Here is a 24,840-nt window from a genome sequence, read left to right as displayed (position 1 = left end):
TACGAGCAAACCATGATTCAATCATCCTTTCTTTGTGGTATAATACTCCAAGAAAGAGGGAAAGAGGGAGAGGGAAAGAGGGAGATTGAACTTTTAGCAAGTCTTCTCATTTCACATTTCATCCAGCTCAAAATATTTTGTCAATGTCAGAGAGAACCAGACAGAAACAATAGAATCCTACTCATCCAAAATATGGTTGCAGAAACAGTTTTCCAAGTCTGTTGCTTTCACCATGTAATCCTTCTCTTAGCACATTCCTCACACTCAGCTGCATCCCATTGGAACTAATTCCATTCCCAGCTCAACACACAGAGTTACCTTGATTTTTCCCCATAAGACAAACCCCAGAGAGAGGAAGATTCAGTGAACAACAGAAAAACATCTTGCCATGCAGGTACAGCTGTGGTAACAGCCATTGGAATGGTGAGAAGGAAACTTCAAATAGTAAAGAGCTGGTTTGTCAAACACACAGCAAGGAGAATTCTATTTTGTTACTGGCTGACTCAACAGGTTCACCTGTTTGTGGGCTGCAAAGTGTCTGAGTGTAACAATTTTAAAACGCTCTAAAATACACATTAACAAACAGCTTCTGCACTAGGAAGTTTATACCCCGAAAACTTAAGGGCAAAGTGTAATTTGTTTCACAAATAGGTAACAGACACAGATGTAAATTTCATGAGCAAATAAGGAACTGCGTTAATTTCAAGTTACACAAATATTTCAGAGTCCTGAAATCAAGTCCTGATGTTCCTAAGGTAATACATCAAAGGTCCGAGATAGCTTGGAACAGAAACTGGGGAGAGGTGGTGGTCAATCCAACCCTAACCACAAGACAATTCTTCCTGTAATTAACAGAGGGCGAATGAAAGCAGTCTTTGTCCATGAAATAGCCCAACTTTCCTATTTGTTTGAACCTAGCCAGATAACCAGAAAAAGTGTGTGTCAGCCCTGTTTGCAGACTGTTTTGGACACATATCATGTGTATTTAATCAGAAAGGCCTATTCTTTACTCAAGGAAAAATATGAATATTCTTTCTGGATTCTGAGAAGCTCCTATGTAAGATTTCCTACACGTAGTTGTTTGCACTCATACACATGTCCACTATCAAGTTAAAGAAAAAGTTTTACTGCTAAGTCAGGACATAGTGTTTACAAGATCTGCAATACTAACAAGCACCTTTTAGATTCCCTGATTTGGCTTTCAGACCAAAAAAAAAATTATAAAATTAAGTGTGCAATGTGCAACAGCCAATAAAGATAAACCCTTAGATATCAGTAGCAATAGGTAGAGCCAAGAGATTAGCATCCAATTAATACATGCAGTCAAAATATGACCTACACAAAATTTGAAATACCAATCAATACTGCAGTCTTACTGCAATTCCTCTCTAGGTCCAAGATGAATACTGAAATAAGAATACAAACAGCCTGTTTACTGATAAAATCACATCCATTTCTAGGGGCAGAACTGTTAACGCAGCAGAGTCCAGAAATGGCATTGCCTTTGCAAAATTTTTTAGCTGTAATTTTAGTCATATTGTTTCCCTCAGTGTGTATTTATATATTTTGATATTGGCATTTAAGTATATTTACATAAAAACACAGAGACATAATCTGTTCAAGTTTCTTTCCTCTCACCTCTGACTATGTTGCTAGACATAAGAGACACACACAGCATGAATTTAGATACTTTGATGGCTAAAGTAGATATAGATACTCATATAAATGGTAGGAATAATCTAATTTTATCAACTTTCCAGCCTTATAGTTCCTGCACCTGTTGAAGTCCAAAAAGCAGTATCTAAGTATTTGTGATAAGAATTACTTAAATTTTACAGGATCATGCTTACAGAGCCTCTTTCCACTTGTACCCCAATAAAAAAATGATAGTTGCATCCAATTTCTGTGTGCATGTGTTGCTGGTTGTACATTCCCCTATGTGTAAGTATTCCACCCTGTTCCCACCCCCTCCAAGCACACAGACCCCTTGGAATTGTTTGCTAAATCGAAAACCAACCAAATAAATATAATTATTTTCTTGTATACTTAAGTAGATAGAGAACACATATAACTTCAAATCAACATGTTACTGAAAACTTAAGGTCAACACTAATAGTCTCTATTTTCATCAAATAATAAGTAAAATCTACACAAAAGGAGATTTTTTTTTAATAATGAGAACAAACAGCCACTGGAATAATCCCCCCAGAGAAGTAATGGATTCCCCAACATTGGACAAGTTTAAGATTAGCTGGACAGTGTGTTGGGCCAGCTTGTCTAGAAAATGATTTTGCCAAGAAAGGTAGGACCAGATGATCCTTGGCATACTCTACTGACCTGCTATTCTAGATTTGACATATAAGAGGTTTGTGATAATCACACAAAATACATCTAATAGGATCACAATAATAACTTATCTCTCATTCATCAAAGTATTTTTGTCATGCTGGACCAGTAGCATCTTCCTAATGATGTTCATTAAACTCCTTGAAATATTAATATCGGAAAAGAACCTCCATACTGTTTCATAAAGATCTGCAAAATGTGTAATCAGCCCTTAAAGAAAAGCCACACAATAGATGCTCTCTGAAAAGTATTAAGTACATACATTCCTTCAGCTTCAAGGAAGCAATATAAAAACCTTCTACTGTTGATTCAAATAAAGTCACACATTATGAACTTACTTCTCCCTACCCAAACAATTGATGTTTTATCAGCTCTGCAATGTCTGATCTCTCTCCAAGTCAGAGAGGAGATCAGAGGATTTAACCTGTGTTATCCTTGTAAAATTGCATATAAAATACAGCAGAGAACACGTATCTGTGAATCTAATTTAAACTGTGCTTAACAAAGCACAAATATTTACTGTAAAGCATAATAGATTATTAGGAAAATTAAGAACTTCAAATCTCTTTGTTGTTCACATCTAGTGATAACAAAGATATCAAATTCTGGAAGTCTACCAAAAAGCTACATTTTATTATGAACACGTATGATTTAAGCACTGCCAATAAATTCTACATATTTAGTTATAGCTGACATTTATGATGTTACTTGAAGAATAATGAATGCCCTAACTTGAAATATGCACATGCCTTTAAGAAGTGAGCTGAACGTCAAAGGAAGCTTTTAGTAACTTGCATATGAACAAATATCTTCTATCATCTAGAAAGGTTAATGAAATCACATTTTCTGATATTTCTGTGCTACAGAGAGAAAAAGAGAGCATTTGCTACCCAGAAGGGAACAGAGAAAGTAAATTATTATATGATAGTCCCTACGTATCTTAACTGCTAGTAAAATATTTTAATGTTTCTTTCATTGTATGCATTAGATAATCTGCAAATTACTGAATGGGTTATTTCTGAAGACTGTCACAGCAGACTCGCACTTTAACCTTTTATGCAGAAACAATTACTGTATTAACCACTGTAAACAATTACTGTATTAATTCTGCTGTGCAAACTCAGGGGGGAAATGCTCACAAACTACTCCACCGTTTCAGATTCACCTCGTACTTCCTCACATTGACACAGTCAATCACAAGACCTGCATTACAGAACAAATGTCAAGGAAAAATTAGAAAATTTCATTTGGCACCGATGAGTTTCAGCCAGCCACGACAGTAACAGGCGGGGGATCCTGCGGCAACAATCACTTCGCAGAAACTGCTCACTTGCACGTTTATTAAACACACTCCCCTCGTTCTACCTCCCCACAACGGGCTGATAATCCACTTGCAGCAGCCCCGGGCCAGTTCCAACACAACTCGATGTTCCTGCAGTTGACGTGCAAGTGCCCAAATAAAAACAAACTCCCCCACACGCACGGGGGTTTACGCTACAAAAAACAAGACTCATTGAAAAGTTTTCCGGGAGGTAGAAACCAACAGAGTTCCATTCAAGAAAACTGAGCGTTTCGGGCATCCCTCCAGCCCCTACTGAACAACTCTCTCTTCAGTAAAAAGAAGTTTCTTAAAACCCATCAACCCCAAACTAACGTTAACTGAGGTGGAGCGAGGAGCAGGGATGAGAGAGAGGGAGAGGGAGAGGGAGGAACAAACGACAGTAATGTGCAGGGCAGAAGGACAGCTGCCACTCAAACAACGCCAACATTCGATAAATAACATCCCTCAAAACCGGGTATTTCTTTAGCACTCGGCAATGATTTTGTCGATAGAAAGCGGGAAGACCCAGAAGTGCCGAGCAGCTTAGAAAGCTGTGGTTTCTTTCTCTCGGAAAGGCTGCCAGACGCGGAGGAGGTGGGGGGCTTCGGAAGAGAAACAAAATAACAAGGTAACTGATAGCTGAAGCTGACTGGTTTGAGGTTTTGCTATAATCAATAAGAACCGCTGTTTAATAATTGAGACTGCATAAAAAGCGAGCGAGCCTTCTGCCCTACAGCAAATACATTACGATGATTTAGCACCCACGCAGAAATAAAGGGTTATATCGATTCTGCAGAACCGAGCTGAGAAACCCGCTAAGGGACTAACATTCTCCTCCATTCCTCTAGCAGGAGTTTGTTAGTGAGCACACGTCCAGCACAGACACACACAGCAGCCGGGAAAAGCTACGGAGCGGCGCTCATTCCTCCCAAAGTTTCTCCAAGTTTCGGAGAAACCTACCTGCTCTCGGGAAATGCAAGGCAACGAGGGTCTCCTAAACATTTTGCAGCTGCCGTAGTAGCTGACCGAAGTCTCCCCTAGGGACACGCAGCTAGATCTCCTCCTGGGTCTGATCACAGGCACTTTTTCCTCGGCGCTGGGGAGCCGTGGGTGGCGGTGATGCTGGTGGTGCGCTCCTCGGCTCTGCGCCGAGAAGATGCCGTGCTCCCCGCCGCAGAGCGCCAGCAGGCAGCCCGCCACCCCGACCGTGCCCGCCAGCAGCGGCCCGAGCGCCGGCGGCAGCGCCTGCAGGCTGCTCAGCGACACCAGCCACACCAGGCTGCACAGCAGCAGGACGAGCAGGCTCCGGCGCAACTTCAGGGAGCTCTGCGGCAGGGTCAGCGCCGCCACCGAGACCAGCACCGTCAGGAGCCTCCCCAGGAACATCTGCGGCTCCTCTTCGCGCCCCTCGGCGGGCAGCAGCCACTGCAGCGCCACGAAGTCCCCCGAGTAGCAGCACAGGGGCAGCGCCAGCAGCCACCAGCGGGTCGTGCCGCCGCCGTGCTCCCCGCGCCGGCCGCCGGCCAGGTAGCAGGTGAGGAAGAAGAAGGCACAGGCGATGCTGAAGAGGGGGCTGAGGCAGCGGGTCAGGCACAGCAAGGCGTGCAGCGGCCGCGGGCTCCGCCAGCTGCTCCCGTCCTGCTGCTCCCGGGCGCTGCCCCGGCCGGGAAGGGCCAGCAGCGAGAGGACAGCGGCGGCCAGGACGCCCAGGGCGAGCCGAGCCCGAGAGGAGGAGGCGGTAGGGAAGAGCAGCAAGGAGAGGAAGCTCTTCGGGGGGTCCTGCCGCAGCGGGGTCGCGCAGCTCTTCACGTATCCGTTCCGCAGGCTCTCGGCGGGGGCGGCCGCCCCGCCGCCGTCCGGCTGCGGGCAGGGCTGCGGGGCTCGGCCGGCCCCGCCGGGGGAGGCGGCCGCCGCCGCAGCTTCTCGCTCTTCCCTCATGGTGGTCGGGGAGGACGGCGGAGAGGCGCGGGTCGCGCTAGCGGTGTCCCGGCCGCGCCTCCCGCATCCCCCTCAAGAGAAGGGCGCCGGGCTGAGCCGCCGCTCGTCCCCCGCGGGCAGCGGCGTCCGCGGCATGGTGGGCGAGGAAGGGAGAAAGAGAGAAAAGGTAAAAGTGCGGCTCGCCCGCTCGCGTTCCCCGAACGGCTCCGGCGGCGGCACTCGCGGCCGCCTCCCAGCGCCCAGCGGCGGCAGCGGCGGGGCCGGCGGGATGGGTGAGGCGGGGCCGGCGGCATGAGGGTGAGGCGGGGCAAGCGGGATGGGTGAGGAGGAGCCGGCGGCATGAGGGTGAGGAGGAGCCGGCGGGGTGGGTGAGGAGGAGCCGGCGGGGTGGGTGAGGCGGGGCCGGCGGCATGAGGGCGAGGAGGAGAGGGCGGGATTGACTGTGAGGAGGAGCCGGTGGCATTGAGTGTGAGGAGGAGAGGGCGGGATTGACTGTGAGGAGGAGCCGGCGGGATGGGTGAGGAGAAACCGCCAGCATGAGGGTGAGGCGGGGCCGGCGCTGAGGCGGGGCCGGCGGCATGAGGGTGAGGCGGGCACAGCTCCTGCCTCCCGCCTTCCTCCTCCCCCGGCAGCCGCACTTCCCGCGATCTTTTTTAAAATATAGTTCTGTCTGTCTCTCTGTGTCTGCCCCCGGGGCAGCGTGTGGAGCTCGGGCCTGCCGCCACAGCCGCGGCAAGGGACGCGTGGCCAAGCGATGGAGGGGCAGGAAGGCTGGGCTGGCGAGGCTTTGTGCTGTAGCTTGTCATGTAGCTTCGAGATGCCGCCGAAAAGTTGTTCGTGCGGGCTGTAAAGCTCACGCAGAGTATCGTTTTCCCTCTGACGAGCATCACTTTTTCCTTTTTACTCCCTTTTTTTTTTTTTTTTTTGGCAATCGAGAAGTAAGTATGGATTAGAGTAATTATCTACTTTTTTTTTTCCCGCCCTCCTTGACTAAGTAACAGACTAGCCCGCATTGCACGGCCAGGTTTATTTGCACAGCTAATGCCTTTGGAATGGGTCAAAATAATAATTTTGGGAAGGACTGCTGTAAGGGAAAATAGGCAGCTAATAGGATTTTGAGTAATGCCTTTGCTCTTTCACTCTGTTTGTTTCTGGGAAAGTGACTGCTAAGCACTTCTGAAATTTATTATAATTGTGTACGCTTACCTTGTTACTTAGAACAAAGGTCCTTTGAGCCATGTTTCCACATTACGTTGTACTGCTTTACTTACACTGGTTCAGAATTCAGTTCGGTAAGTCAGTGGTTGCACTTTTTGCTTTTTTTTTTTTATTGAACCAAGGAACTCTTGAAATAATTTGGTGCCATTGCTTGTGATTCCCTCCCTCTGAGCAGCCCCCGAGCAGCAGCTGGTTTGTGGAAGCTGTGGGGTGGCAGGAAGTGCTGCTGCAGAACACGGGCCTGAAGGCTGGCCATGAACAGAAATCATTGAGCGTGATTCCTGACACAAAACGCAATGTGAAATGGCAGATAGAGTAAGGGAAATAAGTAATGATTTTTTTTTTAAAGGCAGATCAATCTGGTGGAATTTTAATACCACAGTACATCTTCTGTAAGAAATCCCCCTACACCCTCTATCCAAAACAAAGAAAAAATTCTCTCCTGACTTGATACACTTAACAAAAATTCAGTGCCATCATATCGGTTCTAAAAATTTTTCAAAAAAGGAAAATGTGCCGTTTCTTTGGGATTATATTCTTACACTTTCTTGCATTCATGTGTTAGTGATATCAATTGGAGCCCAATCAAATATACTCATAAGTGCTTTTAAAGCTGAGAAATACCTTGCTTTTATGCATATTCTTTATTTTTTTCATTCCCTGGAATTCCGCTATAAATAAATGCATTCCATAAATGGTGTAATCTTCATTAAAACACGTTTGGGTATATTTGGAGCAGTGGAGACTAGGAAGTGCCTAAGGAAGACCAGAGAGATAGGACATCACATCATCCCTAAATACCATGGATGCAACCATCTGGGGCTTCAACACTTTCTGATCAGAAGTGGTGTCTTACTCTTGACAGTTCTTAGGAAGTTTTTAATCCACAAATTTGCCCAGTCTTTGGGGTTTTTTTTTTAAGTCCACATAGGTTTTTAGCATCTGCAGAGTAGTACAATAAAGGTCCTTACTCAATGCAGCTTGACTATACAAGTGAAATATGGTTGTTTTTACTAAAGTTTTCTCTCTCTCTTAATTGATATTCTTATTTTGACAGAAACAATAAACAGTTGCTCTCTAGTCACCTTGTATCTTCAATTCATGGTTTTATATCTTTCCTCACTCTTGCATTTCTTTTCTAAACTGAAGAGTTTGGGCATATTTTTTTTTCAGATTCTTTTCATGTTGCTGGTTTTTTTTTTTCCTCTTTTTGAGCATCACTATATGCTTTTGGAGCAGGGAAGACCAGTATTCAAGAAAGAAGCACAGAGCAAATAGTGGTTTCTTTCCTTGTAATTCCTGTCCCTCATTTGTTTTGCTTTGCTAGGGAAGTGAGACGACAGATAAACTAAGCATTGTTGGAAGTGGTTCTGTTGAACATTGAACAGTTTTCACAGCCTTAAGTATATAGATCCCAGGCTCTGTGTTCTGATTGTTAATATCTACATCCACTGGATAATTTTATAGGTAAGATTAGGATTTTTTTCTGTGTTTACATTTATCTACAGTAAATTTCACCTGCCTATGAACTCAGCATTGTGAGGCTGTATACACATTGCCTCAGTAAGTTCTATCTTTACTCCCAGTAACTTTGTACTAACGGTATATTTTACCACCTTCTCATATTTTTAAAAATAATTTATCATTGATTAATTAGCTGTAATTTTAGTAATATGTGAGCTGAAGAAATGCATACATTCCAAAATGTAATGGGAATATAGTTGGTCTTTAGTAATGTCTCTATTGCCTAACAACATTCTTCCTACCACATTGTAGGACCCAGTCTTGAGTTTCCAATCTAATAATGAAGAATTTCAGTATAAAGAAAACTTGGTTTGAGTACTTTAGTGTCTCTTGTAAATTAGAAGAGCATTAACTAAATTGCTCCTTATAGCAGAATAATTTTTAGAATAAAGAAATAACTTTTCACTAGTTATTTCTTAAACAAATGCAGAAAAGCATTTTGTTTTATTAAAATTGGAGTGAAGACATTTATGTCAGGGGAATGTCATATTTTTTGTCATCCTCCAGTTTCACTACCAAAACAAGATGGGTGGCTCAGTGATTTGAGTCAGGTTGGCTGTCTCTGTACTAATAATAAATACTAATATAATTAAATACTCATTTTAAATGGTGATAAATAATATTTTCCAAGTTAAGACTGTTTCATCAGTGATCTCCCTGTCTTTATGCTGAGACAGCTTTCTTGTTTCTGTTTTTCTTATTTTCTCCCTTTCCTCCTGAGCAGAGGGAATGAATGTCTGGGTGGAAGTTTGTCTTCCAGCAAGGGCCAAGCCACCACAGTAACCATGTATACTCAGCCCTGGAGACCTGATCAGGAATATACTGTTAAATCTTAGATTTTCCTTGCAAAGACTGACCCTGTTGCCATCACTGTGTTTAAATAGAGAATTTTCATTTGTTTGGTCAAACACAAAACCAGACCTAAATTTAAAGTGGAATTCTTTGTGGATGAGACTATGAAGAATATGGTGTTTATACCCACAGCATCCTGGCAGTAGAATAGAACAATCCGTAACTGATGTGGTAATAGAATTATTTTTTATTCCCTGCATCTCTACTAGCAAAATTCATAAGCTGATGGTATCCTTCTCTACAGTGGAAAATAGTTACTGACTTTATTGGCAATTTTATATACTTAGTCAAGTTTTGTTGGTTACTTTCTATTGATCCTAAGACATGTGGGGTTCCTTTTGCTTCCTCAGTGATTAAACTTCCAAACACTTAAAATCAGATTTTGGGAAGATGTGTGTATATTACTTTGCAATTCACTTCTGGAAAACATAATAATAATGAATATTTGAGAAAGAAATAATAATATTTAACATAAGAATATGAACCAAAAGCAGTCATAAAACAGTTCACTGGAATTCTGTTATTCACCACAGTGGTAGAACAACTGCAACAGCACAGTCACATTTTCCTAAAAGCTCCATTTTCCCCAGTAGGTTATTATACAGGCAGAATAAAATGCTTTCTCAAAAACCGACCATGTCTTTTCTCTGCCTAAAATGTTGCTTTTGTTTGATTTTTTCCTCAATTTGGTGAAAGAAAAAATAAAAAGGAAACTCGCTGGAAAAGGCAAAACTACCAAGTGGTAGTGCCTCTGTGTGAATGTCCCCATTTACACACTCAAACTTGCACCTAGAGACCTTAAACTAAATTTAAAATGTGTTTTAGCAGGTGATGTCAACTGCTGATTAGCTTCCTCCTCGTTTTCTGTGCTGGTTTGGTATCACTTCAGAACATTGCCAATAATAAAATTAATGTGTAAAAGTTGAAAGAGTAGGTTTTGAAATTGTAAAGCTGATTTGTAGTCTTTTGTCCTACTGGACTTGTAGGAATGGATAAGCCATCAAAGTTAGCATTCCTCATAAAACAGCAAGGTCCTTCAGAAGAAAACAGAAGTCCTTCTTCCAAGGAAGGGCCTTTATTTTAGGAAAGGATGGAATATCAAGAAAATAACACAGCAAAGTGTAGAAAAGCTGAACTTTGTTCAATTGGACTACTCAAAAAAATCTAAAATGAGGTAGTGAGAGAAGTACATGGGAGAACGTTATCCCTAAAAAACAGTCAGCTTTTCAGAACTAGAATGCTAGAAAACCTTCATCTTCTAGGGGAAAAGATTGCTGGGAACCTATGGCTAAGCTGTGGGGAGCTATGGCTAACAGAGAGCATCACTAAAACCTTTGGTGGGGGATGTTGCCGTGTCCAGGCTGAGCACTGGTCACACATCCCCTTGCCCAAGAGGCCCAGGACTCTTAGGATCAGCCCAGCTTTTCTCCTTCATGGGGGCTCTCATGCCTTGCCTGACACCAGACCTTGTTTCATCTTCACCCCTACCCCCATCCCACCTGCCTGACACACCTCCCTCCCCTCTCCCCAGTGTCTCCAGAGCCTTCTGCCAAGGCACCATCTGAGGACAATTCCCGGCAGCAGCAGCTCCAGGACCAAGCTGGCCAAAAACTGCCACCATGACCCACAAGGGGGTCTTTCATCTCAGGGCCCATGTCCTGCTGCTCCATGTCCCATTCAGGATGGCTGGAAAGGCTGAGGGGACAGGCCAGCACCAGGAGCACACAGGCTCTCAGAAGCCACTGGGAGCCGTGGCCAGCCATGGTGCTGCTGTAGCTTGAGCTGTCACCTCAGCACAAGCTCTGCCCCTCTCTCCACACCAAGTTCTGCTCGTGCTGTGGGCATGGTGACAGAGTAACACTCCAGGAAATTATGAGACACATCAGTGCTTTCTAGAGCCTCCTTTTTGGCTTTCTCATAATAATCCGGGATCATTTGTGTAGAAAATCTTGTGTTTGGCTGAAGAATCCATAAATTGATGCCAAACTCAGGGAATAATATTCTACTGCCTGACTATCAGTGAGGTGTAGAGCATAGGAAAAAAAAAAGTGGGAAGAGAGGACTTATTTTGTGTGCAAGCTCTGAGTTTATAAGTTCTTGCTTTTGCTGCTTTTCTTTCATTTATATCCATTAAGAATTCGATGGCCAAATACCATGTTTTGAAGCAGCTCTTCTTTGAATACTAAAGCTTGAGAAATTAATTTGTCAATTAATTTTAAAACAGTTAGAATTACACAGGCAATAATTGTCTGTATGTACCTCGACTTCTTTATCAGTTGTGCATCAGATGCTTGAAAAAATAAACATCATTGTTGCAACATAACCAGTTAGCAAAAAAATCCCAAGCAAACAACAAAACAAAGAAATATCATGCCTCCAGAAAACCCATGCAAGTGTAGCTCACTTAGGAAAATCAAAAGTTTTGACCAAAGTTCAGTGCTGGGAGAAACACCATCATTTTGCCTTATCTTTCTAAGTCCATGTGGTGACAATTGCTGCAGTTATCCTGTACAAACATGTGCAGCAGAATCTATTGATGCTGATGTGATTTCAGCAGTTAGATCACGAATAATCTGCATGTTTCTTCAAATAAAATTATTTGTCTAACACTAAAACACATATTGTATTTATGGAAAATTTTCATGGAATTGCATATCTTTTTAGAACAACATTTTTATGCCATATATAAAGAGTAAACCAAAAAAATACTGAGAAGTTGTTCAGAAATTACACATTTAAATAAATTTGGATGTCATTGGCAATTGTTTTTTCCAAGGCACCATGAATTTGGATGTTCACATCCTATAAAAGATAATGGGCTATCCCATTCAACAAATAGCTGCCAAAGTTCTGGCTTTAAGGTACTCAGGAACTTGTAATTATATATGGTACTAATTTTTTTACATGAGCTGTATAGTGGTATCGCTTGGGGGGGGTGGGGTAATAACAAAAATGTAGGAATTGATCAAATATTACCAGATTTCACTTTTTCACCCAATTGCTAAAATACAATTTGTCATCCTGTATTATAACTGAAATTGGAGGTTAATAATATAAAACAGAAGGTAGGTGACTTTCTTCATATGTAGCATTTCTATAAAAAGTTTATTTTATGCTGAATCATGTTTTATTATAAAATCTGCACCTTCAGTGAAATAGCATTAAACCTAAGAATATATACTAATATTTCAATGTCAATTCAGTCCTTAACTTGCTAATTGAAATTTCTGTCTTGAATTGAAATAGAGGCATTTTATGGACTCTGCTTATTAATATGGTTTAAGATTAGATCTAACTAGGGAGCTAGTTTGATTTCTCAGAGAAGTCTGACTTAACACATGAGCATCAGATGCATAAATACATTCTGAAAAAGATCGAAATCAGTCTGAATCAGGTCATTTATTGGGAGGGACAGAGGAGGAAAAAATGAGCTGAGCTGTGAGCTCCCCTCATTTCCAGGTTTTTCAGAAACCCATTTTATTGACCTTAAATCAGTAAGACAGGTCCTTGTTAATTAACATTGTTTTAAATTCTGTTAAATTGCCAAAATTGCATTATATTGTCAGCAGGCATAAAATAACCCAGTAAAGAAATTTGCTGAATTATACCTCTTCAGGGTCTGGCCTATTTCAGCACATGCTTGAGTATAATCTCAATTGTTTTGCTTGGCTGTATTATTCCATTCAGTTTTGTGCATGGAAATCTTGTAAGCCTTAATGTATTTAGAAATTCATCAGACTTTAATGCTTTCTTATGGTAAGTACTGGAAAAGCTTGGACCTTGAAGAAAATAGCATAAACAGAATCACTAATTATTTTGTTCATAGTTCAATAAAACTGGAACCTTCAGCTTGAAGTATCAAGCTGCAAATGTCTGAATGATAATGGAAAAATGTAGAGTATCTTACCTCTTGAATAAAAAAATCCAAACTCTTAAGCTCTCTATACTTTTCTATTTCTAAGCTATCTATTTCTTTTCTATTGTTTGGAGATTAATTTTATTTTTAGCATTGAAAGCAACAAAATTATATCAAGACAGCCTCTGTAAGCAAACCTTCAGAACAAAACATATTCCAAAGGAGGAGAAATGCAACAAAATGCTGTAATTGTGACTTAGTAATTATATCTGCTAGAGATTCCACATGAGATTAAAAAAACAGCAAAATTATGCAATTAAGCTAATTAGCTCATTAATGTGGAAGTATTTTGTCATTCTAATTACAGAAGGAATTCATCTGAGTAAAAAAGCAGACAGGAATAAATTGTGGCAGGAGACAGAAATTGTCTGGGTTTAAAATGATAAATTTATGTGGTTTATGTCTATCCTCTAAAACCCAACCATGGCACCTGCGTTTCTTAGGTTAATTTTATTTTTATTACTTGTTAGGAGCAAGTTGCTCATCACACATAACCTGAGCCTTCTATGTTGTTCAGGAAGCCATCACACACAGGGAAAGCATTCCAGTTTCAAACAACTTGGCTCAATAATCTTTCCCATTTAAATCTACTTTTGTAGCTACAAGTCACTTTTGTTCCCCATATAATACAATAGAATTGCTTAGCATTTGTAATCAATACTGTGTAAAATTGCAGTAATTTATCAGCCTGCTCTTAGCATCTCATAGCTGAAAATGCTGTTGGCCATTCATTCACGAAATTTTGCCAGGGGATGTCTGGAAAAGGTTCCTCACCCGGAGGGAGTTTGGGCACTGGAACAGCTCCCCAGGGCAGGGGTCACAGCACCAGCCTGACAGAGCTCAGGAAACATTTGGACAGTGCTCTCAGGCACATGGTGTGACTCCTGGGGTGTCCTGTGTACGGCCAGGAGCTGGACTTTGATCCCTGTGGGTCCCTTCCCACTCTGTGAACCACCGTTTATTGAAAGCAGTACCCATTAGGACAGCTCAGAATTTACCACACAAGAAGCTGGACAGCAAGTGAAATGTTTCTGTAATTCTGATGGGATTGCTGCTTTTGTTACCTCTGTGCAGCACAGTGATACAACCCTCAATGCTTGTAAATAATCCTAAAGTATTTATTTGTCAAAGACAAACAAATGTAGGTAAAGCAATGTCACAAGATCAAGTAATGGATAAGTGACTGGATCATTTAACTCAGCTATTTTTGTTCTCAAAACTAGTGCTTATCACATGATTTTTCAGTTAAAGGAGGAAGGGTTGGATGTGGAAATGTGTTTAAACATTTCCAAGATGTGTATTTTTGTTAGTTGATATTTTTAATAAGTAAAATCTTTTAGAAAATTGTTAACAACATGTCTGAACTGACTATATAAGTAAAAAGAAAGGTTTGTTATGGTAATTTTCCAATTCTAAATCTAGAGAATACAAGTTATTAACTTCTGTTGATTAAATTTTATGTGCTTATTTATAGCTAAAATGAGCTCAGCACGCTGGTATACAAAGTAATGGTGTAGAAACAATCAGCCATGTGCACCTGCTGGATCTTGCAATGAAAGAATAACAATTGACCTGCAATAGCAAAAGCAACACATTTAGAAGGGTTCTTCTGTTGCTTTGGAGCTTTTGTGTTTGAATTTTCAACAACCTTTGAGGAAAGGACCTTGAAAGGAAGCAAACTGGACACAGCAATTGGTTTTTACCAGAGCTGATTAGGGAAACCCAGAAGTTGACATTATATCTTTGCATTTATGCTCAATTAGTAGTAACGAGCTAGCAATGACTGATGCTTAATATAACAAACTCAAACATTGTATGAGCCAAGAACTGTGTTTCAGTTTACATCATTAACTGAGTTCCTATTTGTCATGCACTTGCAATATCATTTGTGCCATTCCGTAGTGTTTCCTGTTGTGATTGTTAAATTATGTGTGATCTAATCTCTCTCTCTTACTCCCTGAAAGGAGCTTGTAGCCAGGTGGGGGTCAGCCTCTTCTCCCAGGAAACCAGTGACAGGATGAGAGGACACAGCCTTAAACTGTGCTAGGGGAAGTTCAGGCTGGACCTGAACCTGGAAAAATTTCTTCACTGAAAGGGCTGTCAAACATTGCAAGGGCTGTCCAGAGACATGGTGGAATCACCGTCCCTGGAGGTGTTCAAGAAATGATTGCATGTGGCACTCAGTGCCATGGTCTAGTGGACACAGTGGTGGTAAGCCAAAGGTTGGACTTCAAGGTCTCAGAAGTCCTTTCCAATCTAAATGATTCTGTGATTATAAGATTTTATGAAAGCATGGGAAAAACTGTCCTCAAGGGTTTTTTGCAACCTGGAAATATGTCTACTTCAAACTTGATGGGATTTTATTGACATTTGGAAAAAATACTATATCAATTGCAAGTTATATGAAAAACATATATCTTATTTTCTTATAACTACTAGCATAACACTGACCATGAAATGAGTTACAGGTGTTTTAATTTAGTCAACATTCAAATATTTTTCCAGAGAAATAGACATTGCATAGCAAATTTCACTGCTACAGTATTCACTAGCACTGGCCTATAACAAACTGCTCTGTTTATTTGAGTATTTTTACTGCTACATTAAAAATGTTTTATTTACTACAATTAGAATGTTTATTAAACACGAATACTGTATTACACCAATATATTGCTAGAGAGAAAAGCATAGTGAACAAACAATACAATTAGTAAATGAAGTGAACATGAACCTGTATTACCCTTTATTATTGTTTACTTACTGATTTATAAAAGTTGCTGGTTTGTAATCTGTTTCTCTGTGACTGCTGCTAATTACAAAGACTGAAATTCACAATAATTACTGCCCAGTGCCAGTGTGTGCTTGGTAACAGTTTGAAAATTTGTGATTCCTGGCCACTTTGGAATTTAGTACTTAATTATTGTAGGCCTTATTGCAGTGTAACAGTTTCCTGCATGTAAGCCTCCTAGATGTATGCAATCTTTGGGATTTAAAATACTACACACTACTTCCATTATTTGATGTCTGAAAACTACAAAAAAGCTATCGACCAGGAGGTTACCCAGACACCAAAGCAGCTGAGTAACACATTTTAGCTGAAGTTCTTTGCATCATATATTCAAATTGCTGCTGTTAATTTCAAAGCATTTTTATATTAAAAAGTTATCATCACACGTCAGTGCTACTGGTATCATTTGGGTCTAAACAAGATTTTATGATCTTTAGTTTTTGCTTTGATTTCTTACTGGGAAGTTTTTTAAGTAGTCCTGATCATTAAGATATCACATCCTTGGCATATTTGCTTTCTTTAATGTTGAAAGTGAGGAATAAATCAGCTACACATAAATTTTGTTTTGCTTTTATTTATTACCATGCCTCCTTCCCATAACCGATTTTTTATGTGAGTTCTGAAAGGAGTGGAAGGAAAAAGGAAAACAGCATTCTGGTTTTAAGGAAAAGTTTAGTTAAATCTTCAGTGCTTTCTGATATATTAGAAGGAAAAAAATAATAATTTTCCAGACTAAATAGTTTAGGAGTTGTTAAAAAGTACATGGGACAGTTGTGGTGTTAATTGAAATTGTGAGATGTATCCTATTTACTTACCTCCCCAGTCAGGTCTCCTACACAAACAGGTCTGAACCAAATTTAATGGTGAAATTATCATATTTCTGAACAGAAAAACCTTGAATTGCTGTAAAATATATTAATCTGGCATGTAAATTAAAATAACTAGTTAGTTGTCACCTTTTGAGTTGAGAGGCCTGATTCTTTACTGCCTAGCAAAGTAAAAAGGCCTTAGAGAGGATAGGCAGGACTACTGCTTTAATATATATATATATATATGTATAATACTCAGGCTTTGCACGATAATTATCTATAAACATGCTTCTGAGAGGTCTAGCTAAAAGCTTTTGTTTTTATAGTAGATACAGGAATATATTGACCTGGGATGTAAGTGAAATGAGTATATAATTGATTACTATGTGGAAAGTAATAAGGTTCCAGTTGCCATAGCAGTATCCACAAGCACATTTGGTTAAGTTTGTATTAACCTGAAACATAGATAAACTATTTTTATAAATGGACATGATGGTTTAGAAGATGTTTGTGAAGTCAGGCCAAGCTTTTCAAGTTACTTGAAAAGTTTGTATTAAGTGACAAAATGACCTGCAGATGTTTAACTTATGTGAACCTTAATCAGTAGAATGGGGTACTTCCCATGTATTGTTAATGGCTTCATCACCAGGAATAGTTCACAATGCAAATGTAACATTTTTAGTTATGGAATGCAAACAATATGTTCCAAGAGTCAAAAGCTCTTTCTTCTGATAAGAAACCTGCCATCTGTTTTTCTTCCTTCCCCACCTTTTTTTCCCCCCACTTTTCACCTCACTTTTCCATATGGACAGGCTTGAGGAGCTCATGTCTTAAAAAGCTTTCTTGATGGTTAGGAGTAAGCTAAAGACACTTAGTTTGAATAAGGCAAAAATTCCATACTCTCTTTATCAGCTGATCTGTTTCTGTTCATCCTTACCTGTACCAGTGCTCCAGGCCAGATAATCTTACTGATGGCAGTAGGGAAAGGCACAAGTATCAGCCTCCTGCATTATGACAATGGGACAATAAGCACAAACCTATTTCTACTAATTGAGTTGAAACATTCTCTGAATCAAAACGATCCCTCATTTCATATTTTGTGGAATGATGGCTCCCAACCTGGAAACTTCCTCAGTTTTCTTGCAGCTAAGAGGGGTTTATAGTCTATTTTGTTTGGGTTTTGGGGTCCTGAGAGGTGCACTGATCTTGGTAATTGTTTCCTAATCTCAGATGACCATTCCCTTTACACTGATAGCCAATATTCCATGGCAACTTTCTCTTTATACCCACTGAGATCATTAGCACTAGTGCCAAGAGCATTTGTTAATTAGGTTTTTGGCTTCTTCAGGACCAAATATCAAAATACCTTATTATCTCACCAACACAACTAGAGAATTGCTTCTGAGCATTCTGTTTCAATCAGATAGGGAAAGAGCAGTATTCCAAAGACAAAACCTCATACCTGGGACTCTGATTCCTGAATGAGACCTTAGTAGTGTGTCAGCTCCATGACCATTGTGACAACTGGAGAAGCTTGTCAGACCTGCAATATCACACTACTTGTTTTCCAGAGAGCCCTAAAACAGCCTATTGCCTTATATAGTTTAAGAAAAAGATGTCCCTGTGACCAACATCTTCTGCTCCCCTCAGTGCATCAGAAGTACTTTCCAAGGCTACTTCTCTAAAAAATCAGGAGTTACTTGTGCTCCATGAAAGACTGAACTCATCAGCCTCATTTCAGTTCCACATTTGGAACTACCTTGTGTGCTTCTCAAACTATATCTGCACGATCTTTGACCATCTGGTGACCTTTATCAGGTTACTGCCTAAAGATTTTTGCCAGAAGTTTGACACTCCAATTATTGAGGGTCATATATCATCTAGAACAATCCTGCAAGCCTCATTTTACACAGCAGTCTGTGCTTTCACAGCCCCCTTATTTCTTAGGGAATTTTCTTGGCTTCCATGTTTCCAGGAAAAATAAAGCCATTATAAAGAAAGATTCTTGAGCATCCTTTCCATAGGAGTATTGCAGTCCACAAAGGGGGATGAGCTGGAACATCATACCAGAAGTAAGCAGAAGTGATAGGAAATTATTTACCCCTCTACCAGCTGTTTTAGTCAAATTTTGTCTTTTTTTAAAGTATACACTTTTTCATGGATGAGTCTGAGGAATTTTATTATTTGAGTGTTCTTGTAAGTATCCATTCTCCCAGGTCTTTGCAGCAGACTCTCACTTCCTTGGCTAGGAGTTGTGCCTGAGAGACTTGAGATGGGAAGGAGGTATGCTGTTCTCTCCAGAAGTAAATATATCAGGTATCAGACACATTTGCTAGCAATCTGCCCGGGTTCTTGAATGAGCTGGGAAACAGATTAGATCAGTCAAGCATCCATATCACATGCAGGAAGTCCATGCAAATATTCTTGAGACTTTTCTACAAGGAATGTGCTTAACCAGGACCTACTCTTCCAATGGATGTGAATAGGAAATACCAGTCTTTATACTCGACTGGCTTCCACTCTTTTGTAACCAATTCTTAAAGGAGGCAGATATATTCATGTCCTTTTTAATTTTTTTCTATTTTACTGCCCAGAGTGATCTTCTTTCTCTTCAGAGAAATACCATAGTTAATAGAAGAACAAGTGAAAGCCAAGTATTTAGCCAAGTAGACTTAATTTTCCATGTGACACACAGAAAAGACTGCTTTCTTTTCCTTGTCCTCCTTGTCAGGAATTCTGCTCTGTTTCCCAGATGGTGCTGGGTTCCTCTATCACCTCAATCTATTTGCTCTTTCAGCACTGCACTTTCAGACTAGTACCCTCCTTGGTTTTATTGCTACAATAATAATTGTATCTTGAAGGGTTTGTTAATACATTTTTCTCCTTTATCTGCTAGTTTTCAAGTAGGTTTTGAATATCACACTTGTTTCTTCTGTTTCTTCTGTTTCACCATTTTAAGGCGATAATACTTATGCAGCAGTGCAGATTAAGAAATGGCATTTCCTGAGCTGAGAAACATTCTCTGAAATTCACATTTGCTTCACTTTGCAGGAGTGTATAATGAGTTCATCCCTGGCTAGAAACCAGAGAATGTTGGTCAATTTCTAACATTTTAATGCTCAAAAGTCTGCTAAAGGAGAGGTAAACCCCTCCTGAGAATTAAATACTGCTGTCATTTTACTGGTACATTGCAGTTGCACAATGCTGTGTTACTAAGAACTTTGTAAAACTACAAATATGCATGATAAAGTTGTTATTGTGTCAATTCCTGATATATTTTTAAATTTCTTTCTTTTTTTGTGGCTAATCAGATTTAGGCCAAAACCCAGAAGACCATTCACTAATACATTGCTGGAGGGTGATACTCAGCATCTAGATTAAACCTTTAAACTCACTAGGCAGATGGTATTACATGAAATTTGGAGATTTAATAATGTAACTATCAGCTTTGAATAAAAGCAGATATAAAATATATTTTATATACTTTCCTAACTTGTTTCAAATTTGGCAGTACCAACTACGTGTTCAAGATCTAAGTAAAACTGTGGCTATACTGAAGTAAGTCAGTCAAAAAAACCCACTGGTAATGCCCTAAAGAGTGTAACCCAGAAACTGGATTTCAAAATCAGAAGATTCATATTCTGAAGAAATTATTAATGAGACTGATTTGCATTAGAAATATACACTGATGTCACTTTAGAAAAAGCTACAATATGAAAGGGCAAGTTACATAAGTGGGTGAAGCTTGGTTATTATTGATAGGGAAGCAGCACCAGGGAATACTTTAAATTACATTGTATAAGTGATTTTCTGGATAAGATCCGAAACAAATTAACTTAATGTTTTGCTTTAGTGGTAAGAAGAGTATTTTTGTCTAAAACTAATCTAACATGTTGAGTATTGTGTAAAGGTAATAGTGAGAATACAGAATTTGATAAAAGGAGCATCCTATTCGAGATGAGATTATTTTGTAACTCTCACCCATGTGATTTTCTGCAATACAAAAAGAAATGCAAAAAGAAATACAAATCCATTCATATTGACTGCTCACTATCAGGCAAGAAGGTGTCCAGGGCCTTCTGGTAATTGTATTGCCATAATGCATTTTGAATTGCATAACAAAGAATTGATAGCCTCTATCACTGGTCCCTTGAAAATCCTAAGGCATGTATTCAATTTCCAACCTGGAAAATATCTTCCTGTGTTTATTGAGTATTATAACACAGTTTAAAGGGTCTATATAAATTCAGGAATAGTCTTATGATTTCCCAGTCTATTCTTTTCTTATTTTTTTATCAAGTATGAAACCTTTCATTTCGTAACAACTTTTGTCTGAGTAATCATTATTCCCATTCTCTTAATGATGTGATAAACACAGCTTAAAAATATTTTAATGCCATGGAATCTGTTGTGAATGAGACACCTTTAGTCACAAATTTATTTGATACATACTTCTTAAAATCAAAACCAGGCATGCACATGTGTGACTCTATAATGATAAGCTAATAACAAATGCAGAGGTTTTTAGATACTCAGTCACTGCATTCAAGGCAGGGTTATATCAAGGTGGTCTGGAATTAATTTAGAGCTCTTTTTGGCCCACCACTGAATCCTTCCAGGGACCAGGCATAGAAGCCAAGGGTTGTGCCAAATACTCTGGATTTAGAATTATCCTAACATCAATGGAATTTTTTCATAATTTAAGCATGTGTGATGCAGTGTCTGAGCTCTGTGATCTGTCAGAATTATCGCAGACAACAGACACAGCAGTGCCAGAAGCTCTCTCACATTTGTCAGGATAGGATTAAATTTCTGCTTGCATTGTTGTTAGTTTAAGAATACATGCAATAAGGATGACAGTGCCAAAAGAAATTTGTTCTATGATAACTGGGATATGCATGACAGCAAAGCTGTTAAAATCCATGTAGCAAAATTAGGAGCTTGGCAAAAAGTAAAAAAACTGGCTGATGACAGCAGATTTTTTAAGACTAAAGGCCTACTCAAGCATCTATTTTTCCTGCATATTAATTCTCTATTGTTGTCTTTCCTAATCAAAAACTGAATCCACAGTAAGAATAGGCTGAGTCACTTTTTTAAAAATGTGGTCTACAAATACCAGAACCATTGCCTAAACAGTGACTGACTATTACAATGTTCAGCTCTCCCACAGAACTTGAAAATGGCTGTAAAAAGAATTGTCACATAAATCCTTAATGCTTTGCCACAGATAGTACATCATTCCTAGGGCCTATTCTCTCTCTCTTTTTTTTTTTTCCTTTTTTTCTCTTTTTTTTTAAGTTTAATATCCTCTGGAAAATTTGTTTCTGTATGTGAATGTCTTTCCATTTTTCAAGCAGAAATTTTTGGCACCAGTAGATGTGGCAAAAATATTGTGAACATTTTATTGTGTGATCTACATATAAGCACTCATTGTAAAATATTTATGCCATATAAATGCATAAGTAAGAAGGTAATAGTTTGTCTAGTCATTAATTTAATATGACAACCCTGTTGGTGGTAAGGAAATGGGATCCATTAGTGGTCTCATGGCTTTATTTCTGTGCCATGTTGTTATTTCCTATCTGTGATGACTCTTTCATAGGGAGAAATTTTGAATCTAACAGAGATAGTGTTTACTCATGAACCTGTTCACCATTCTGTCTCAAAATGTTATATCCACTGCTGAAGGTTTGATGATGCTTTGGTTTTGATTCAGGTATACTCAAAAATAGTTCCAACAATATGAATCAACAGAGCAGTTAATGTATTTGAAAGAGCTTATGCAGCTATATGCCCACTGAAATGGATCTTTTATCTGCAGAAACTTAATAACTGCCATTCTTTTTCATTGAAATGAAAAGCTTAGCAGATTTTCTGATAACTGCAACAATATCTTTCATAATTCTCCATAAATTATGATAATAATTCTTCAGTTGTATTTTGATGACTCAGACAATTCTATGTATGCTGTTTAAATCATAACTTCTAGGCTAGCAAGCAATTTACAGCTCAAAATACATTTTTCTTGTACAATAAAAGCATATTATACAGAAACTCTTCCTCGCTCACAGAGTGAAGAAATACATTTCAGCTCCAAGAAATAGCTTGCAATAACATCCATCTAAATTTACCTCTAAATATATTTTTGTTCTATTCAAAGAACCTACAAATAAAAACTATTTCCATGAGCAGGATATGCTACAACAGCTCTGCTGTGTTGAACCTTGTGCCCTTGTTTGTTCCAGAACTGGACAGAAAGAGCCAGACTCTTTCCTGCAGTTCTCTTTCCACAGGGATTATTTAAGCCTGCTTTCAGCATTGCCTGGTCTTTCCTAGCCAGCTCTGATGATCAAGCAAGGTTAGTTGCCCTGCAGGCCTGTCCTGAAAAGGTCAACTGACGTCAGTCCACAAAAGCTATGCATTAAAAAAAGTTGGAGTGGACTTTAAAATGTGAGTAGTTAGCATCTTTTGTGACAAAATATTCCAGTGATTTAAATTGGTCAGTGCTTTAAAAATGGCAAAAATATCTCTGGCAACATGAATGCAAGTTTGTCATAGAGACTGAAATGTCTGTACCTCTACTAACGTGCCAGCAAAAGAATAATAAAGAGGATTTTTAATATAATTTATGTATTTCCTATTTACAGTATTAATACAAGCTGATAGATTTTTTCTTTGTAAGAATTTCCAAGATTGTCTTTAAATTATTCTAAAGACAAGTATGCACGTTTATAGCAGCTGTCAAATTTTTATTTTTAGCCTTAACCTACGTGATGAAAATGTCATCAAATACTACGTATGTCATAACACCAAGACTTCTAATTAAGTAGTCTTGTCACCATATATCTATTAATGAAGCAAATCTCTTACCTGTATTAAATCCAAATACGGACTGTTCACATTGTCAAGGCAGTAAGACAGTTCTCAAAATAACTGAGTCAAAATGCTCAGTCCTGAACACATTATGACAGCAGTGCTATTTGTGGGCAACCACTTGTCCATCTGACAGGAGTGGCTCTGTGATCTCTCTGGGATCTATCCTTCCCCTTCTCCAAGGGGATGGAGGCACTGCCTTCACTCAGTCTGTCTCTTACTCTGGCACAAGAGTTTTCTTTCTTCTCCTTTGGCAGTGTGCTGTGCCTGAGCAGCACAACGTGCAGCCCCTGGGAGTGCTCCCAGAGTGTTACCACTGACCTCAGAGAAGCCAATCTTTTGCCAAAAACCTCCATCTAACTCCAGGAGCGTAGCACACAGGGGTTAATGTGGGCTGATGGTGAGTGGTGTCCCAAAAGGGGACTTGCAGGGGTGTTGTTTCCTCTCGTGAATCAGCAGAAGCAGAGGCATAATGGCCTTGCCTTTCAGTTGCTGTACATTAATCTCTGCAGAGCAGTGCCTGTCATCGCTCAGATGTCAGATGCTGTTTATAACTCTGCTGGAAACACAGCATAGAATAAAACAGGCTCATTAGTTTCTCTTGAGACTGTATATGCATGGTTTAGGTTAGCTCTGCTTTCACTGCTGCACTTAGCTCAAACATCGTAGCAGCAGCATTAGTGGCTCAGAAAGTTGTCCAGTCTGTGAATTCACCCAGTTGCTCTCTCAATACGTGACCAGAAGACCACGATGTGTTCAGGTGCAGAGGTTTCCCTAGCACAGGTATGACACGACTCAGAAGTGCCCCCTCGGCTTGGCTTGAACCAATGACACTCCATACCAGAGCTGCAGGACAGAGAGAAGCCTTGAATCCATTCAGCATCTCTGTGCCAGCCATGATGTGGCAAGAGTTCAAAGCCTATCCTCGTTTGTCTGTTATTTAGACTGACTTAATGACTTAATGTCATCATTTATATGAACTTATTCTGTAATTTGAATCCTTTGTTCTACTTTTCCCAGGTCCACATCATTTCAAGGTGGGAAACGACCCAGTCTTCAATGGTGTCAGGTGCAGCATGGATTTAAACAGTGACACTGCAACACTTTATGTTTTGTTCTCCTTCCTAATAATTCCTTACATTTAATTTGGACATTACTGAGCACTGAACTTGTTTTCATAGCTACCAATTGGGTATTCATTGCTCTGAAGTCAACCTGGTTATCGGGTTGCCAACTAAAAGGGAGAAAATATTAT

General features: G+C 39.7%; 1 protein-coding gene across 1 annotated transcript in view; it reads right to left on the bottom strand.

Annotated features, from left to right (window-relative positions):
• Positions 1 to 5,860, bottom strand: part of PDE3B (phosphodiesterase 3B) — an 81,482-nt gene extending 75,622 nt beyond the window's left edge. Inside the window, exon 1 of the mRNA XM_056491971.1 lies at positions 4,628 to 5,860. Within this exon, the coding sequence (XP_056347946.1) occupies positions 4,628 to 5,605 (978 nt within the window). The 5' untranslated portion in view covers positions 5,606 to 5,860. The remainder of the gene's footprint in view (positions 1 to 4,627) is intronic.
• Between the last annotated feature and the right edge of the window lie 18,980 nt (positions 5,861 to 24,840).

Source organism: Oenanthe melanoleuca, chromosome 5 (genome assembly GCF_029582105.1).
Source record: "Oenanthe melanoleuca isolate GR-GAL-2019-014 chromosome 5, OMel1.0, whole genome shotgun sequence".
Lineage (NCBI taxonomy): Eukaryota > Metazoa > Chordata > Aves > Passeriformes > Muscicapidae > Oenanthe > Oenanthe melanoleuca.
Note: the sequence above shows the minus strand (reverse complement) of the source record. Positions and strands in the feature narration are given on the sequence as shown.